General features: G+C 36.9%; 1 protein-coding gene across 1 annotated transcript in view; it reads right to left on the bottom strand.

Annotated features, from left to right (window-relative positions):
• The window catches only part of Sac1 (Sac1 phosphatase), a 273269-nt gene that overhangs the window by 142023 nt on the left and 110646 nt on the right, over positions 1 to 20600 (bottom strand). The window contains exons 7-8 of the mRNA XM_067150216.2: positions 12074 to 12229; positions 11911 to 11990 (exon numbers count right to left, since the gene is read on the bottom strand). Coding sequence (XP_067006317.1) covers positions 11911 to 11990; positions 12074 to 12229 — 236 coding nt within the window. The remainder of the gene's footprint in view (positions 1 to 11910; positions 11991 to 12073; positions 12230 to 20600) is intronic.

Below are 20600 nucleotides of genomic sequence, written 5' to 3'. Positions count from 1 at the left end.
GATACATTTATTCATTCTTTTAATGGTGTCTTAGGTTAAATAAGTACTTATAAACATCCGCAGATTAAGTATGATAGGTATTTATGAAGCGTTATGGATCAGTTTGTGAAATGGAGACATCCAATGAACTGATTTTATGCTAATTTAGCCGTTTAGCTCACCTGGTGACTTTACTCTCAGAACCTACAACCAGAAATAGATTCTTGATTGATAATTAATGATGAAATGTGCTAGTCGGGATTTCTTTGTGGCCCGACCTGGGCGCGGGAACGGCGCAATATTGATTCCCAATTTATATCCAATGATATAAGTTTTCTACTAAAGTAACCAAAAAATCCAGAAGAATACACAATTCCTCAGCCGTACAATTCTATAAAGCCTTGATTTAATACAACGGTTCTCAACCTGGGGATCGCACCCCCCAGGGGAAGCATGGTGAGCAATGAAAAACACATACGAATTTGCTAACAGTAGAAAGTTGTGACAAAGAAAAGAATCATCGTCACTGCTAAATCGTACATGTAGAAAAAAGTTTTTACAAAAATTATTATAGGCCCTATTTTGGGACAAGGAATTCATGTTTATGAATTGTGTAATGAAATGTGTAAAAACTTATAAAAATACAATAAATTTTATCATAAAGTATAGTCAATTTATTACATTTTTATAATTTTTGTGTGTATATGAAATGTAATAAAATGACAAAAAATTAAAATGAAGTAATACATCAACTGATAAACATGAATGTATGAAAAATTTACAGGAAATAAAATAATTTTAACATTTTATTTTCAAATTGTATTACATCGCACGTATTTGTGTTCTATGATTTGTCCATGAAAAAGCGGCGGCGCCACCGGTGAGACTGGCTGTTTCGCTAGATGCTAGACCCACTAGACCGGCCAGTTGCATATGTGGCGCATACAGACGGTTGTTGTTTGAGCAAGTGATTGTTGTGCATAGTACTGCTAAACATGGCTAAGTGCATGCAGTACTTTACTTGGAGAGGAAACTTGCAAACAAGGTGCAAAAATACCCCTCTCAAAAGATTCAGTAAAACATAGAATTGATGATACGTTGCACGATTTAAAAAAACAAGCAATAGAGAAGTTAAAATAATCTCCATTCTTTACTCTGCAATGTGATGAGACAACTGATATTACAAAGCACTCTCAGTTGCTGTTTTATTGTAGATATGTTGACGGAAAATGCTTCAGTGAGGAAATATTTTCCCATTCTCTTCAAACAACCACAAAAACTGAAGATGTTTTTTCTGCTCTATCTAACGTTTTGTTAGCTAACACTCTTTCTTCGGAAAACATTGTTGGAATATGTACTGACAGCGCGTAAACCATTGCAAGTTGCCGTTCTGGATTTGTTCAGCTTGTGAAAACAATCCAAAATCCCAACATCACTGGTTCTCATTGTATCATACACAGACAAGCTGTGGCTTGTAATACTCTGCCTGGAACACTTAAAACTGTTTTGCAATTGTAGATCGAAGCAATGAACTTTGTCAAATCTAGTGCTCTGAATACTAGACTTTTTGAGGTTGTATGTCGAGAGTTAAGTAGTGACCAACAAACTCTTCTGTACCACACTGAAGTTCATTGGTTCTCAAAAGGAAACATGCTCGCTCAGCTATTCAATCTGAAATAGGAAGTGGAAATATTTTTGAAGAGTTAAAACAATATACTGTATATATTGTTTTATATATATATATATATATGATCTGCATATGCAAATAAACAAATAATAAGTTTATCCACCACTTGGCTTATTTATAAGATGATGTAGATGTTGATTCCCATAGGGAACCTAAAATATTTGTCCCGAATGAGTAAATTTATAATACCAATATAATGGTCCGTTATTGGACATTATAAATTTTCCAGCTAACTCATTCTTGGTGGCTTCAAGTAGCCTATGCAGTGGCCTCCACGGTATGCACTAGCCTTGCGTCTTGGGTGGTGTGCTAAGTCCCAACTGACGAGCCTAACTTAGCACACGAGGGCGAAACGCAGGGAACCAAGAATGAGTTGGCTGGAAAATTTATAATGTCCAATAACGGACCATTATATTGGTATTTTAAATTTACTCATTCGGGACAAATATTTTAGGTTCCCTATGGGAATCAACATCTACATCATTTGATGGCCAGGCAGGCATCAATTTCTGAAAATGAGACATAGCTCTCTTAGTGCATTGGCACTGCTGGTGGCTTCAAGTAGCCTATGCAGTGGCCTCCACGGTATGCACTAGCCTTGCGTCTTGGGTGGTGTGCTAAGTCCCAACTGACGAGCCTAACTTAGCACACGAGGGCGAAACGCAGGCAACCAAGAATGAGTTAGCTGGAAAATTTATAATGTCCAATAACGGACCATTATATTGGTATTATTTATAAGACTTCTTTGAATCGCTCAACCTCTTGAATTTGAAACTGCAAGGACTGGAAAATATTTTGAAGGCTTATGATGCAATGAAAGATTTCCTGGAAAAAATATGTTTATGGCAACGTCACCTTCTGAGTTCAGAACCCAAATTCACATCCTTCCCACATCTTAACAAGCTTCTTGATGACACAAAATCTTCCATTAAATTTGAAAAGTGAATTGAAGAGCTTGATTTTAGAACATTTGTCATCCTTGAAAACCGAAATTGGATGGTACTTTCCAGACATTTCTTCAGACAGCTGGCAATTTCAGTTGACATGAAATCTGTTCAAAATAGAACTGGATTTAATTCCTGATTCCCATCAGGAGCAGACAATCGACCTAAAATGTGATTTTGAAGCAAAGCAAAAGCAGAGTTTCTACATTTGACTGTTGAAGAATTTTTCGATATACCCACAAGTTGCTATGGAAGCTGAAAGGTTGTTGGTGCAGTTTCCATCAACATATCTATGTGAATCTCAGTTTTCTAAGCTGGCTTACACTAAATCAAAATACAAAGCACTGCCAGGTGCTGAAAGTGATCTGAGGTGTGCACTATCACAGTTGGAACCAAACATTAAAAATAATGTGAAAGAAAAACAGTCCAGCCCTCTCGTTAATCACACTAGGCAACATGATTTTGCAGTAAAATAGAAAATACGTCATTCTTATGGAAATCGCTGCCCTGGTTCCGAAAATGATGCCATTTTTTTTCCTATCACGTCTAGTTTTGACACAATTCGGTGTTTTAGTATCTGCATGAATTCGTAAGATGTAATGTTGAGAGATGTTCTTGCACAACATTTTTTAGAATACAATTATGTGATTTGATTTGTTATTGTTTGCATTTTATTATAGGTTTATTGCTGTCTAAATTTTCATTTTGTAGTTGGGGATTTCCTAGTAAATTCATCAGATACGCAATAGACCGCGAGGTATGTAGGATTGAAGATAAGACAGTTGAGAGTTTGTCTTTCATCTTAGACCACTTGAACAATCAGGCGTGTTAAAAGCCCCAGCCCTTATGCAATATTTATGATGGACTGATAAAGCAGTTTCCTTTCAAAGATAACAGTCCAAAAGTATTATACTCAAGAAGATGAACTTGTATTTTGTAGGGATGTTTCAAATCTTCTATGTCGATTGGGAGAGAAAGAGTATGATGCTAGTAACGACGTGTTTTTATTGACTCTTCCAAAATAAGTTTAATGGCCGTTTTGCTTCATAATACAAATGTTCTGGCATCCGTCTACTTGCACACTCCACAACAATGTCTGAAACATACGAGACCTTAAAGTTGGTGCTTGAAAAAATTAAATATCATGAGCATGGGTGGCAAATTTGCGGTGATTTGAAGATCATTGGATTGTTGCTGGGACAACAAAAAGGCTATACAAAATTTCCCTGTTTCCTATGTGAATGGGATAGCAGGGCACGGGATAAACATTGGGATACAGTGAATTGGACAGAAAGGAAACAACTACAACCAGAATCCAAAAGTGTCTTGAATTTTAGTCTTATTAACCGTGAAAAAATTCTACTTCCACCTTTGCACATCAAATTTGGATTGATGAAACTGTATGTCGAGGCATTAGATAACAGTAGCCTATGGTTCCAATATTTATCCACTAAATTTCCCTCATTATTAGATGCAAAAATCAAAGAAGGCATATTTGATGGACCATAGATTCGTAAACAGATGAAGGATAAAATTTTCACAGAAACGATGACCAAAATATAGAAAGAGGCATGGAATGCATTCAAGGATGTAGTGACTAAATTCCTTGGCAACATTAAGTACCCTCAATACAAAGAAATTGTAAGGAAAATGTTGGTAAAGTTTAAGGAACTTGGTTGTAATATGAGCCTTAAGCCTCATTTATTAGCTTTGCATCTGAATTATTTCCCTCTAAATTTAGGAGCTGTCAGTGAAGAACAAGGTGAAAGGTTTAGCCAGGATCTCAAAGATGCAGAACGACGCTATCAAGGACGTTGGGATGTGAATATGATGGCCGATTACTGTTGGTCGATTGCACGAGACGACCCTTCTAGAGATCATTCAAGAACTTCAAAAACCCGGAAATTCCACGGAAAACGGGAAAAGACGGAGGTGTGAATCTAACCTGCACATAATGTAAGTAACAAAGCTATGTATGTTTAACCATGTAATTTTTATTCAAGGTACGGTTATATTAATTTAAAAGCAACTGTACAGTCGAAACTAAATAGGCGGTTTAAGCTTCAGTTTCACGCATTTCAATATACATTTAAAATATAATACATACTATCTACTTGCTTACAAAGCAGCATTTATGTGTATTCAATGCATGAAAAATATGATTACGTTTTGCAAGCTGAAATTTACATTAATACATCAAATTTAATCAATACTAAGTATCAACAAATTTACGTAAGAACAAAATAATATTTTGTAAAATTGCCACCAAACCAGACGTGATTCGCCAAAACTATTTTTTTTCCTAGAATTCTGCATTAAGAAATTCATAAAACCCACCTAGTTTCGTTTTCACCGCACAAAAAAAGTTTTATTTTGCAGGCTAGTGTAATTAATTCTGTTCTTACAAAATCAAATCAAATGATGTAGTTTGAAATGTTAATTGCAGTGAGTGTAGCATCCTCCGTAATATATTTACTATAATTTATTTTATTCTCTTGTTATATTATTATTTGTGTTATTCATGACTTTCTTTGTAAAGTGATTGCATTATAATTAGTATTTGGAAACATGTAATCTTATGTTTGGTTTTTTTTCTTTTTTTTTTTTCGCTATTTGCTTTACGTCGCACCGACACATGTCTTATGGCGACGATGGGATAGGAAAGGCCTAGGAATTGGAAGGAGGCTGTGGCCTTAATTAAAGTACAGCCCCGGCATTTGCCTGCTGTGAAAATGGGAAACCATCTTCAGGGCTGCGGACAGTGGGGCTCGAACCCACTATCTCCCGATTACTGGATACTGGCCGCACTTAAGCGACTGCAGCTATCGAACTCGGTAATCTTATGTATTAAGCACTCATAATTAATACGAGGACGGTTTGAAAAGTTCTCGGAATCACCGCTAGATGTCAGTGCTAGAGCAACGAGGTTCCCGCGCAATAATCACACATCCTTTGTGAGTGAACACGTGGTGCGTCAGTGCTCTAGCTGCAGTAGTGACGACTCTTTGTTGCTGTTCCCGCGTAGTGATTTGTGACTATGGAAAAAACCGAGATTCGAGCAGTGATTAAATACTTTGTAAAGAAAGGTATGAAAGCAAAGGAAATTCATGCCAACTTTCAGAACACACTGGGGGACTCTGCTCGTTCATTTTCAACTGTTGCCAAGTGGACCAGCGAGTTTAAATTTGGTCGGGCGAGCTTGGATGATGATCCGCGTAGTGGACGGCCAAAAGGTGCTACGACCCCAGAATTTATCGCAAAAGTGCATAAAATGGTCATGAAGGATCGTAGACTGAAAGTGCGGGAGATTGCTGAAGCTGTAGGGATGTCTCCTGAATGGGTATATTATATTTTAACCGAAGAATTGGGTATGAAAAAATTATCCGCGAGATGGGTGCCGCGGCTCTTGACATTGGACAATAAACGCACCAGATTGGAAATGTCCAAACAAAGTCTGGCCCGTTTTCAGTGCAACCAACAAGATTTTTTGCGTCGGTTTGTGACTACAGATGAAACTTGGGTCCACTACTATACCCCAGAGACAAAACAGCAGTCAAAGCAGTGGAAACATGCTGATTCACCACCACCAAAGAAAGCAAAGGCAATGCGTTCGGCCGGAAAGTTTTCTGGGATGCAAAAGGCATTCTGCTGATAGATTATCTTCCTATTGGCCAAACAATTACAGGGAAATACTATGCAAACCTCCTAGACCAACTACAGGAAAAGATACGCGAAACAAGGCCTGGTTTGGCAAGGAAAAATGTCATCTTTCATCAGGACAACGCTCCGCCGCACACAAGTGTTATTGCCATGGCAAAACTTCATGAACTGGGGTATGAATTGTTGCCACATCCACCTTATTCACCTGATTTGGCACCATCAGACTTTCATCTATTCCCCAAGCTGAAAATTTTCCTTGGTGGACGGAGATTTTCTACAAGGTAAGAAATGACAGCCGAATTGGAGAGGTATTTTGCAGGCCTGGAGGAATCTCATTTTCGAGATGGGATCAAGGCACTGGAAAGTCGCTGGACCAAATGCATTAGTCTACAAGGAGACTATGTTGAAAAATAAAAGCAGTTCCACCAAGGTAAGATACTTAATTCTAGTACATTCCGAGAACTTTTCAAAGCACCTATGTAATAAAATCATTATCAAATATTTTTTGAAATATTAACTGTAAGAGAAAAGTAGAACTTTTGTAAATAAATCATTCATTAGGGGACATGAAATAATTTACGGATGCAAAGTGCCACAAAGGTTGAGAATCAATGATTTAATAAATTAATATATATATTTTTTTTTTTTGCAAAACATGATCTTTTCTAAGATCTATTTAGTCCATGTATACGTAGATAACATATGCAGTAGAATCTCTATGCATCCTTGCAGGAACTGTTGTTTTCCCATATTCATCGTTCAATTTATTTGGTCCCAAAAATGTTCCATATAAATCAATGTTAAATTTCCATGCATCTATTGTTTCATAAAACGATCATTTTATCGCATCGATCGTCAAAACAATATTTCTCCTCAGCCACAATTTTCCTGCCCTGATCTTTCGTTTGTAAAATAAATCGCAAAAGTTCATTTTAATTTAAAGCGAAAGGTCAATATTCCAACATAGAATAGCGGTAACCTGTTACGCGAGAATGTACGAGTGATTCAGAGTTGTTAGTCTCGAGCAAGGATATTGTAGGCTGGAGTGCAGTACGCAGGTTATTCACAAGCAACCAAGCCTCCAAGTGTCAACTCTTCTCCTCTACCCACTAACTGACCCCTAGAAGTATTCTTACTTATTTAGAATTAAAATGGAGGCACAGCAAAACTCAGATTTGCACCATTTTCTGTGTTGCTATTGGCCGGCCAGGGTTGCCCCCTTTATTGAAAGTAAGAAAATTGCGCAGTTTAAAATAGTCACGGCGTGTGCTGGATATGTTTTAATTAGTCACAGGGTGATTAATTGCATTATACCTTGTGGAGTGTGTGGGATGATAAAGGCCTGTTGATCGCTTTGTTGCCCCCTGCCCAACTGTCTTGTCTCAAGCCGGACCTGACCAATACAGAACAATGGTCTTTTCACTAGCCTGGTCATGTAACTAGTGCCTAAGTTGGCAGCCTCGTGTAGCCTGCCGTGACATTGTCCGAAACGTGCTGTGTTGAATTTTTAACTGCTGTGACATCGTCCAAGCCACACTGTGTTGGATCTCTAACCTATATTCTGCGAAGGGTCTACAGAATCTATACCAAAATGCAGGTTATTGCCATAATATCTACATATAAGCACTGATTTTCAATAAGAGAACTGACATTCAAGGTTTTCAATTATTACGAGATTAAAAGAAAAGTGAAAAGAAATAGCGTAAAAGTCACACTTTGAATGATCAACGCGTATATTTTGGTTGCAATATTTGATTCTGTTATGTATATTATAAGCCTATCTGACTCCATGGATAGATGGTTAGCGTGCTGGCCTTTGGTCCAAGGAGTCCCTATCGGGTTGGGGATTTTAACCTTCCTTGGTTCATTCTGACGGTTCGGGGATTGGTTGTGTGCGCCATCATCAACATTAGAATTCATCATAGGTAGGGCAGCATTTTCATAGACGCGCACGTCGTTTACAAGGTGTCAACTCGAAAGACCCGCGCCAGGTCTCTCCGAATGCCACACGCCATTATTATTATTATTATTATTATCATCATCATCATATTTTTTTTAATTACCCGCACTTATATATATATATATATATCTGGTTTTTTTGTTTGTTTTTGTTTTCTTTTCAAGGTTTCATTTCCTGTACATTTGCGACCTGCCTCAGGAAGAACATGGAAGTCTTTCATATCATACAGCAATAGACAAAACTGAAATTTGCATTTCTCTTAGAAAGATTTTTGTAGTGCAAATTGATGTGAACTCTTCTTTCTCTCAGACTGATAAAGTTGTAATTTCACTCATTCTATATTATTTTCCTTTTTGCCACTCTACGGGGTGGACGAGAAGTCCCTGTACCCCTGTACCTATTTGGTATCAAATGTTATTTACTTACCTATTAAGTGTCCAGTGTATCTGTATGTTCCCCATCATGCTGCAAACACAGTTCTATACACCTCCATGTTCTTCATGACATCTTTCTGAGCATGCCTGGTGTTAGAGTGCGAAATGCATCTTCAACAGCATTGCGCAGTTCTTCGTTTGTAGCATAACGACATGCAGATACATGTGCCTTAATGACTCCCCATAACGAGTTGTCAAGTGTGGTGAGGTCAGCACTTTTTGGTGGCCATTTCAAGGGAGCTAATGTTGCTACTACGACCTAACCACCGTCCTGGGAAATGTTCGTTTAGGAACTCACGCACTGCAAGGGCGTAGTGAGCAGGCGCTCCATCTTGCTGCACACATATGGATTCTGTAGGGCTCCTTTCCTCAAGCTGGGGTATTAACCATGCTTGTAACATGTGTAAATAATCTGCACGATTCACAGTCCCTTAAAAAAAGTACGGTCCAAGCAGATGTTGTGATGTCAACGCTGCCCATATCATTACGTGAGGCGGGTTCCTTTCCAACTCAACTCTGTAATGAGGATTCTCTTTGGCCCACATGACAACATTTCCAACACGTGAGCTGCGATAAAGAGCAAATTCATCTGAAAACATAACCTCGGCATGGCTCACTGTAGTTGGGAATTTAGTTAACAAAGCACGGCATGCTAAAATGCGCTCATTCCGGTATCTTTACGTTTACAAACGTTGGTCTAAAAGGTCTGAACTTCAGGTCGTCTTTTAATGTAATCTTGCATTGTTGTCCTCGGTATACCAAGTTCCAACGCATCGACTTCATAGGAGATTGTTCAATCAAAGCACAGACTCCAGCACATGTTTCTTTTCGTATCTTCTTCCTTCCACTCTGCGGCCTGTCTTTAACACATTGGAGACCATGTATAAAGGTGGTATATGGGCAGGCAGACCGCCATATTTTAAAGGTTTTTAAAAATTTTTAGAAAATAGTACTAGTTTACAATTGTAACACATTTTTATCATAAAAAATTAAAAGTATCTATTTTACAGATTAAAAAGTTGCATTAAGATCTATTGAATACTTTTCACATTATACATTTTCCAACGGTATGCCTTTTGCAACAAGAACAAAAAATGTCTGACAGCGAAGTCTTGCATATAACGAGCTTGAGTGTGGAATAGTTTGAAGCATTCCGGGACACAAAGTGCTACAAAACACATTGGACACCACCAGCATGTCTCTTTTCTCATTACTTTCCCATTTTCCGCTTTTCCTTTACCAGCACAGACTTTGCAAGTGCATCCAAATAAACAGAAGTACCCGGCGAATGTGAATTATTCCCTGCCTTTGTATTATCATCGCTTGCATCACTTCATTCTAAAATAAACAAAACTATATTACTAATTTATTTCTTAATGTATCTCAAGTCATATGAAGATCATGAAACATTAGCTAAGTAAACTACAAAGAGAAAAATCAAACCTGGGTAGAATATAATAGAATAGGTTATAATTACGTTCATCACTAACATGAAGTTTGAAATCAGGGTTTATATCTGAATCATCTACTACTGCTTCTGAACCACTGTCATCAAAAATCTCTTCTAACATCTCTACAATTCCACTTTCATTCAATGATTCACTCATGATAGCAGAAATAAATCACAGTCTAAACACTTCGCACGATGTAAACAAAACTCTGAAAGCGCATGCCTTGGGCAGCAGAAAATATGGTGTGTAGAAGCGAACACGTGAAAAAATAAGCTGCTATAAGTTTGAGAAAACAACGACAGAGGACACGAACGCACGGTACAGCTGTTATAAAAGTTCCACAAAGTGGTATATATAGTTTCCACCCGATTCTCGTTCTGACTGTGTTAACAATGTAATAAATATGCGGGCCCAAGTTAGCCTCGGGCGCGGTCAGTCTGCACTGTTACCCCACCCCGACACACACTCGGGCTTGGTCTCCAACGTGTTAACACTGGCCCAGGCAAAAGCACATCTGTTACAATCGATAAGTGTTGCTTTTTGTGGTGGAGCCTTATTAAATCTTTCCTGGAATGCTCCCATGATCTGTTGCACTGTCTGCCCTGTGTGTTGTTGTTCATCCCCCCACACGCTTGCCAATAACCGCTCCTCAATAGTGTAACTCTTACCACTCACATCTGGCATGGCTTCACACTACTAACATTCGACTGCGACAATATTTATTCCAACCTGCAAAAATAACATTTGATACTGAACAGTTACAGGGGTATGGGGACTTCTCGCCCACCCTGTAGGTGGCAGCATGTGCTTATTGTGCATTATTGGCCAGATGCTCTTCTTGTTTATTAATGGCATGATAAATACATTGTTTTGCCTCTTGAAACAATGATCACTCCAATCTATCAATACTAAAATGTTGTTATTCCTAAGGTGGCAAATTTCTTAAAACTGAGAAATATTCAAGTTGGTTCGAAACATGTCATGTCTCGCTAACATTTTTTCCTATTCCAACTTGTTCATTTTATTTACTGAATAACATGAGGGACTTCCTACTAGGAAACAACCACTAAATAATTAGTGCAATGTCTAATGTATCTAATATTTAACAACAGTAACATATTTTCACTAATCTCTTATCTCTAGAATTATTATGCCGGTACACGATTAATTCTAAATAGGCCAGTCCAAACATAAACCCTTTCCTCGATCAACTGTCACAAATAAAAAATAAATGAACCTTGCAAAGATCATGCCACTTCCCTACTTCTGAACATTCTGTGAACTTATTACGTATACTTCTTTCACATTCTTACCCAGGTAAAAAGCTCTTCCCTATTTCTATTCTATTTTATTTTTTCCATACCCAAATTAAACTCTTCATTTTTCCTCATCTTCTCCCACACTGGTGGGATCATGTGCATGCTCTATGTCATACATGTGGACATGACCCAGTTTTACAGCCAGATGTCTTTCCTGATGCCAACCCAACGAGGAGTATATTCAACTATTACGCATTTCTGTGATGGTTGTCAGTGTGGTGTGGTGTGTTGTGTGTACATGAAGAGGTGTGTATTAAAAATAAGACAAACAGTAACACCCAGTCTCCATATCCAAGGAATTAACCATATGTGGTTAAAGTATTGACCTGGCTAGGAATTAAAACTGGGACTCTTTGATTCAAAAGTCACTAAAAATGACCCTTCAGCCAAGGTGCTGGAACATATCAAACTCTTTCTGAACATAAAATGCATAACTACAAAACATCAGCATATAAATTTAACTTGTAACTAGCTACCTGATATTAGAGTTGCCAAGTTGATTCACCATATCATGAAATGCTTTCTCCAGGACATCTTCAGGACCTCGATGGTCAATCTGATATTGGAAAGAGGAATTAATTAAGACATTAAGAAATCTATTGATGTTAATACGGTACTAATATAAGCTGCAATACTAACCAAATTTATAAGCACTTGTTTCCCATAATTGAAGATCTGGGTGTCGAAGTGCCTTGAGAAAGCTTCAGCATGATTCTCATTTGGGTTCAGCCTTGGCTTGGGTTTATATTTAAGGTTTGGCAACTGGTTCCAAAAGAGAGGAATAGATCCTCGTGTCTGAAACAAAACAAAAATGAAAAATAGATATGTCATTATACAATGGAGTGTGTATCTAACAGATTAATTTAAAAGTGAATATGAAAGGAGCTACTTTGCATTAAAAACAAATAAATGCAAATTATTGACAAGAAATAGCACTTGTATACAGATTGTTTTTAAAATTATAGGTACAAACTACAGGGGTGTGTAAAAGGCAATCAAACAAGGAAAAAATTAGTAATAAACATAGATCCAGAAACTAAACATTTCTGATGTGTAATAATACTTGGAACTGTTACAATGTTGTTCATGTTTTTCATGTTCCAGGTACCAGGCTCCACATTGGATTTCAACAGCATCTTAATTGGATACCTTTACACTTTGGCACATCCATTCATGAAATGGATGTCAGCTGTATCTTAGTTAGGAAAAACAAAAAAGTTATAGGCTTTGTCCTACTAATTACTTTTAAAGTTTTCAGAGACGCCACGGTGCTGGAATTTCACCCTGAAGTTGTTTTACGTGCCAGTAAGTCAACCAATATTAGGTTGACGTATTTAAGCACCTTCACCGGACTGAGCCAAGGATCGAACCTGCCAAGTTGGGGTCAGAACGCCTCAACCGTCTTGGTTAGAAAACTGCTTCAAATCTATATATATAAAATAAGAGTTTGTGGCGTAGGGATGTGGCGACCCCATCGCCCAGTGGGAAACCACTGCAATCAGCTACCCGAGTATTGGCGGGAAAACCATAACATATGCGGAGTATGGAGGAAATGCCTACTCCCAGTCCTGAACAACTAGGATGAACTTGTAGCACTTCATTCATCACCAATTCATACTTCATTAATCACCTTTCCAGATCACATCTGGAATTGTAAAGCCTGACCTTGGTCAGAAATGTTTCGATCGAAAGATCAGACAATCAATGATGATGAGTCTTCTAATGAATAAATCCACCGGTGTGGACAAACAACAACAAGGATCTGCACAAAGACACCACTCGGAATCGGTGGGGTGTCAAGTAGAAGACCTAGGCGAATCGGAGCGCCTGGAAGCCCAACAGACAATTGACAGACAGCTGACAGACAGTGGACTAACCCAACAATGTAAGAAGAGACTTAAGTTCAACAAATCAGGAAAATTTTCATACTTTGCAACATTAAACATTAATTCACTAAGTAAGGTGGGCAAGTTGAAACATTTAACTGATGTGATGGACCAACATAGGATTTTAATAATGGCTTTACAAGAACTTAGGAACACAGACCAGGACCCAATTGAATCAGGAGGTTATCGTCTCTACAAAGGACCTCCAGGAGAAAGAGTAATGAAGAATGTCCCTCAATTTGGTGTAGGTTTTCTTGTTCATAGTAGCATAATAGACTCAATTGAAGAATTTTCTTCAAAATCTTCGAGGATGGCACTTCTAACAATTAAAGTAGGGAATAAAACTTATACTTTAATAAATGTCCATGCACCAACAAATGACAAAAACAATAAAGATAGAGAAGGAGTTGAAAACTTTTGGGAGGAACTTGATTACATATTAGCGAAGATCCCTGATGAGCATATAAAAATCTTACTTGGAGATTTCAATGCTAAAATAGGCAGAGAAAAGAAGTATCGCACAGTTGTAGGAAAATGGCCAGCTCATAAATTAACGAACAAAAATGGCCAAAGATTAATTGAACTTTGTGCAGATCATAGACTCGTTTTGGAAACCACCAGATTCATGAGGCGACCACATAAACTTATGACATGGAAATGCCCTAACGTAAAATTGGGAGAGTTTCAGATTGATCATGTTGCCATGGATAAAGATTATCATAAAGAAATTTATAATGTCAGAGTCCTCCGTGGGGTAGACATTGACTCGGATCATTATATCTCAAAAATAAAAATCAAGTTAACACCAAAAAGGAAACACAAACATAATCATCTCAAAGCAAGGAGAAATTATGATCCCAGTTACTTAATAAATAATAAAATATATTTAGAGAGATCCAAAACACCTTTAAATGACAAATTAGAGACAATGATCAACAAACTTAAAACCATAGCTGAAGAAATTGCCCCAATCAAAAGGAGAAAGAAACATGCGTGGTGGAACGAGGAATGTGACAAAGCAATTCAAGCAAGACACAAGGCATGGATAAATGATCAACAGAGGAAAACAGAAAAATCTCGAGAAGAACTAATTAATGCCAGAAGACAAACAGCTAAAGAAATTAGGACAATTAAAAGGAATTATCAAAAGGAAATGCTTAGCACTATAGAAGAAACATTCAATCAGCATAAAACAAGAGACTATTACAAAACATTCAAGCAATATCAATCTAAATTTACCCCTCCCACACTTATGTTAAGAAATAAAAATGGTAAAATGGCACACAATAATCAGGATAATGCTAACATTCTTGCAGAATACTTTAAAGAGTTACTTAATTGTGAGGATCCTGTGGAACATTTAGAATTTGATCCTAACCCAAAAAATAAAACTCCATTACAAAAGATTATACCACCAGTTTACAATGAAGTGAAAACGGCAATTAATGCACTTAAAAACTACAAAGCAGCAGGAGAGAATCAAATAGTAGCAGAAATATGGAAGAATGCTAATGATCAGACTATTCAAAACCTACATAAATACATCATTGATATTTGGAACACGGAGAAGCTTCCTGAGGAATGGAATACAGCGATAATCCACCCGCTGCACAAGAAAGGTGATCGCTCCGATCCAAATAATTATCGGGGGATATCCTTACTTGATATTACATACAAGATTTTATCCAAGATTATATACACAAGAATCCAAAAACAACTCGACCAAGAACTTGGAGAATATCAGGGAGGATTTCGACCAGGTAGAAGCTGTCCAGATCAAATCATTAGTTTAAAATGGATAATGAAGCACCAAAGAGTTCGAAGTAAGGGTCTGGTCATCACGTTTGTAGATTTTAAAAAAGCATACGACAGTATTCATCGTGACTCATTATTAAAAAGCCTTAAAGAATTTGGCTTACATCAAAAACTTGTTAACCTCATTAATATGACTTTTAAAAATACGAAGGCAAAAGTTAAATTTAGAGGTGAATTATCAGAATCATTCACTATAAGAACTGGACTTCGACAAGGAGACGGACTTTCACCATTGTTATTTAATTGTGCATTGGAGAAGGTTATGCGTGAATGGAACAAGAAATGCCAACCAACTATCAAGATCGGTAGAAATATTAAACTCAACTGCCTTGCTTTTGCGGACGATTTAGCATTACTTGCAAATACAATAGAAGAGGCTAAATTTCAAATTGAACAACTAGAAATTATAGCTAAAAAAATGGGATTACAAATTTCATTTGAAAAAACAGAAATGATGCCAACTTTTAAAGTTGATTTACCAGTTATTCAGCTGAACAGTAATAAAGAGATTAAAATTGTTCAGAAATTCAAATATCTTGGGGAAATAATAACATGGAACACAAATGAAAAAGAAGCAATAGAACACAGAACAACTAAATTTAAACAAGCACAAAGACTTACCTGGCCAACCTATAAAAAAAAATCTCTTTCGATAAACGCTAAGCTGAAACACTATAATTCCATAGTTAAACCAGAGGCAACCTATGCTAGTGAAACTTTATTCAAATTAAATGTAAAATCTACAACAGACAAATTACAGAAAACTGAGAGAAGAATTCTTAGAACAATTATTAATAAAAAACACCAAGTTGATGGACAGTGGAGATTGTTGCCTAACAACATTGTCTATCGTGAATGTGAATCAATAATATCTACAATGCGTAAAAGAAGAATTTCCTTTTTCTGTCACATATCAAGATTAGCAGACACCAGGATATTGAAACAACTATTCGATTACTTTTTGAAGAATAAAATCAATAATAATTGGTTCAAAGAAGTTCAGGACGATTTGGAAGAATTGGGTATAACTCGGCAACAAATCAAAGACAGAAAAGAGAAGAGGATTTTGAAGAACAAAAGCATAAGTCTCAAACTAAAAGCAGTTGAACGGAAACAATATACTATATCGGACACACAAAGGGCTTCCAGGTCGGAGAGGATGAAAAAGTTCTGGGAGAAGAAGAAGAAGAAATTAACTCAAATGTATTGATTTCAGTGCTCCAATGTGGGCGTAAAATATGTAAATAAATAAATAAATAAATAAAATAAGAGTTTTGTCTGTACATTGCTCAGAATTTGAAAAGAATGGTATTTCTGAATTATTTTAATCATGCTGAGTGAAATGGTAGTTTAGGGGAAGGCCTGAAATTTTATTCTCAAATATTTATGTTTTTAGTGGCCGTGTCTTAATGAAAATCGCTAGACAAAGATGGGAAATAATTCGCTACAATATAGGCTATACATGCTGAGAAAAATGGTAGTTTAGGGGAAGACCTAAAATTTAATTGTCAAATATTTATTTTATTAGTGGTCGTATCTTCACGAAAATTGGTATGCAAAGTCGGGGAATAGGTCGCTATAATCTAGGCTATCAATAATGTTATTCACACTGAGTGAAATGGTAGTTTAGGGGAAGGCCTGAAATGTAATCTATATATATATATATATATATATATATATATATATATATATATATATATATGAGTTTTGTCTGTACATTGCTCAGAATTTGAAAAGAATGGTATTTCGGTATCGGTCATGTACACAGTAACAAGAAAATGCATGTTTTACTTTTCCGTAATTTCTGTCTGTCTGTACACGCACCACGAGAAAACGGCTGAAGAGAATTTAATGAAAATCGGAATGTAAAGTCGGGTGATGAACCGCTACAATCTAGGCTATGAATTATTTTAATCACGCTGAGTGAAATGGTAGTTTAGGGGAAGGCCTGAAATTTTATTCTCAAATATTTATGTTTTTAGTGGCCGTGTCTTAATGAAAATCGCTAGACAAAGATGGGAAATAATTCGCTACAATATAGGCTATACATGCTGAGAAAAATGGTAGTTTAGGGGAAGGCCTAAAATTTAATTGTCAAATATTTATTTTATTAGTGGTCGTATCTTCACGAAAATTGGTATGCAAAGTCGGGGAATAGGTCGCTATAATCTAGGCTATCAATAATGTTATTCACACTGAGTGAAATGGTAGTTTAGGGGAAGGCCTGAAATGTAATCTATATATAAAATACGTGTTTTGCCTGTGCATTGCTCAGAATTTGAAATGAATGATATTTCTGTATCTGTCATGCCCACAGTAGCAAGGAAATGCATTTTTTACTTTTCTGTATTTTCTGTCCGTCTGTCTGTCTGTCTGTATGTATGTATGTACATGCATCAATAGAAAACGGCTGAAGAGAATTTAATGAAAATCGGTATGTAGTGTCGGGTGATGATCCACTGTAATCTAGGCTACAAATTATTTTATTCACGTTGAGTGAAATGGTAGTTTAGGGGAAGGCCTGAAATGTAATTCTCAAATAAGTTATTTATGCTATTAGTGGTCGTATCGATAAATACTACATAACTAACATAACTTTAGTTATGTCGTAAGTTAGTAGTAGTTATGTAAGTTATTAATTTTCCGATCACTTATGTCTTATACATTGTTACCATACCGCATATAATCAGAGATATTCATGAATTTGGATTTTTGTTACTAAGTCCATATCAGCGCCGAGTCACGAGAAAATGGGTAAACAGAATTTAGTGAAAATCGGTATGTATAGTCTGAGAATAAAGAACTACAGTCTACGATATAAATAATTTTGTAAGACACCCTAATATCACAGAGTAGAAATAAAACTAATGTGAAGGCCTGCAGTATAGAAAGCTCATAAACTTTATCAACAATAACATTACATTGACCATTGTTTTTTGTGATGTGCTTTTTGTCTTCTGTTTCCTCTCATCCCCGATAGATAGGATTACTGCAGCATACCGAGGTTTTTTAATGTGCTTTACGTCGCACCGACACAGGTAGGTCTTATGGTGATGATGGGATAGGAAATGAATAGTGGTGTGAAGGAAGCGGCCTTGGCTTTATGGTACAGCCTGGTGTGACTGGTGTGAAAATGGAAATCCACGGAATACCATCTTCAGGGTTGCCGGCAGTGGGGTTCGAATCCACTATCTCCCGGATGCAAGCTCACAGCGGCGCGCCTCTAACCACACGGGCAACTCGCCTGGTCATACCGACTGTGACAGCATGCCTGTATATTGGCGGGAAGTAGCTGGGGAGTAAGATAACTTTCTTCTTTAGCATGCCATTCCTCTGGTCCATACATTTTCTGATATGTTTGGTACGAAACACACTGGTTCATCATAGTATTCGAGCTATTCAATCCCTACTCTGAGGTACTGATTGGAATGAGTAGTGTGCATAGTTAACGGAATAATGACAGAGGAGTGTTCTCGGCAGTCTACGACCTGGTTATTCCAGCTCTGGAACTTTGGACTCTTAGATCGGCACTGTAGTACTGTTCGTTGAAAGTGAGAAAGTGTGCGGTTTTTCATTTGATCGAGTATTTTATATGATAACATTGCTTTCAATCGCTACATTCCTACTGACGTTTTTGTAATGACCTATGTTGAATTCAGTTAGGAAAACCACCAAGTCAGTCTTTCTGAGAATCCCGTAGCGAAGCACGGGTACATCAGCTAGTGCTGCTATAATTGCAAAATAATGTTGATATCCAATGTGGAGCATAACAGTGGAACATAATGCATGAACAACACTGTAGTGGTTGCAAATGAACATTAGATTTTTTTTTAAAGGGTATCAGTAAAGAAATGTACAATTTTGAGAAATCAGTAAAAAAAAATTCAGCATGTGAGTGTTTTAAATTGATATTGTATGTACATGTTTAATTTCTATATTTTAAATTGACTATACAACATGAAATTATATGCTTTGATGTTCAGATTTTTAGAAACTGCCTTTTGAAAAGTGATGACCGATATCCTTTTTTTTAACAATATACTCATTTAATGCCAACTGTGTGACATATTATGGTTTATTTCACTCAGGTACACAAAAGACTCATGGGCTGTCTAATATCTGTTACATTTTATAAAAAATTAACACAAATCATTTTTAATACTATTTAAGTTTTCAGTAGATCTAGTGATTTACACCCTTAATGGTCATCTTGAGTATCATTATCCACTGGCCACTCGAGAAGGTTCTCGTAAAGCTCTATGTGATTGCTAGGTACACATGCTTTACATTAGGCAAAAATCTAATAATAATAATAATAATAATAATAATAATAATAATAATAATAATAATATTTGCTTTATGCCTGTCCCACTAACTACTTTTACGGTTTTCGGAGACACCGAGGTGCGGGAATTTAGTCCCGCGGGAGTTTTTACGTGCCAGTAAATCTACCGACACGAGGCTGACGTATTTGAGCACCTTCAAATACCACCGGACTGAGTCAGGATCGAAGCTGCCAAGTTGGAATCAGAAGGTCAGCGCTTCAACTGTCTGAACCACTCAGCCCGGCAGGCAAAAATCTCTCATCTTTGCTGCTGTTATGGGAACTTTGTGAGTTAGATATGCACACCTGCCTGGTGGAGTAATATGTCCTCAAAGAAGGATTTTTAAAAAAGGAATGCGATATTAGGCCATTTATATGTCTACGAGCATCAATGTATCCTCACTTGTCTTGGCTAAAGTAACACAGGCTCCCGATTCCAAAACATGACCTTTTCCTGTTTCTTCTTGTGCTTAGTTTCTTCAGAAACAGCTTTTTCCTTACGGTGAACTTCCCACCACTCTTTGTAATCCAAAATGTCAGTTGCTCTCATTTCCCTAACCACAAATTTTCAAGGCCTGCTGCTGCTTATGATATGTTCAATGACTTTGTGAATGGTATATATTCTGTTATGTTTCTGCAACCTCCTTTCAATAGTGCCAAAATCCCTATCACAAGGTAGGAAGCTGTGTTTAATAGGCTAAAAGCATTTTTGAATTTTGTGAAATCTGCCTGAACTTGTCAATGAAAAAGACATTTGGCACGGGTATAGTTATTATTTCAAGCTGAGCAATTATCACAAAGATGAAGTTCTGTCAAATTTCCTGTTAGCTGGATTAAATAATAGTTCAGAAAAGCATATACCTTTGTTTGGACCTTTCCTCCCTTCTCCTTCATGACATACATACAAGAAGCTGGTATTAGCCCTAATATTATTAATACAGAAGACATTAACCGTTAATTGGCAGAGGTTAAAAGTTCCTGAGCAAGCACTTTAGGCAAGGAATGTTTTGCACAAAGTCAAATGACAAAGCGATAAAGTTATCTTCTTTAGTTTCTCAGCAGTGCTCAAATTTCAAAGCTGAATAAAATTTACTAGCTCTATAAGTCATTAATTATGCAACAGCAGCATATTTAGCAACAT

The sequence above is a fragment of the Anabrus simplex genome, chromosome 6 (assembly GCF_040414725.1).
Source record: "Anabrus simplex isolate iqAnaSimp1 chromosome 6, ASM4041472v1, whole genome shotgun sequence".
Classification (NCBI taxonomy): Eukaryota; Metazoa; Arthropoda; class Insecta; order Orthoptera; family Tettigoniidae; genus Anabrus; species Anabrus simplex.
This window is presented reverse-complemented; position numbering and strand designations above follow the sequence as displayed.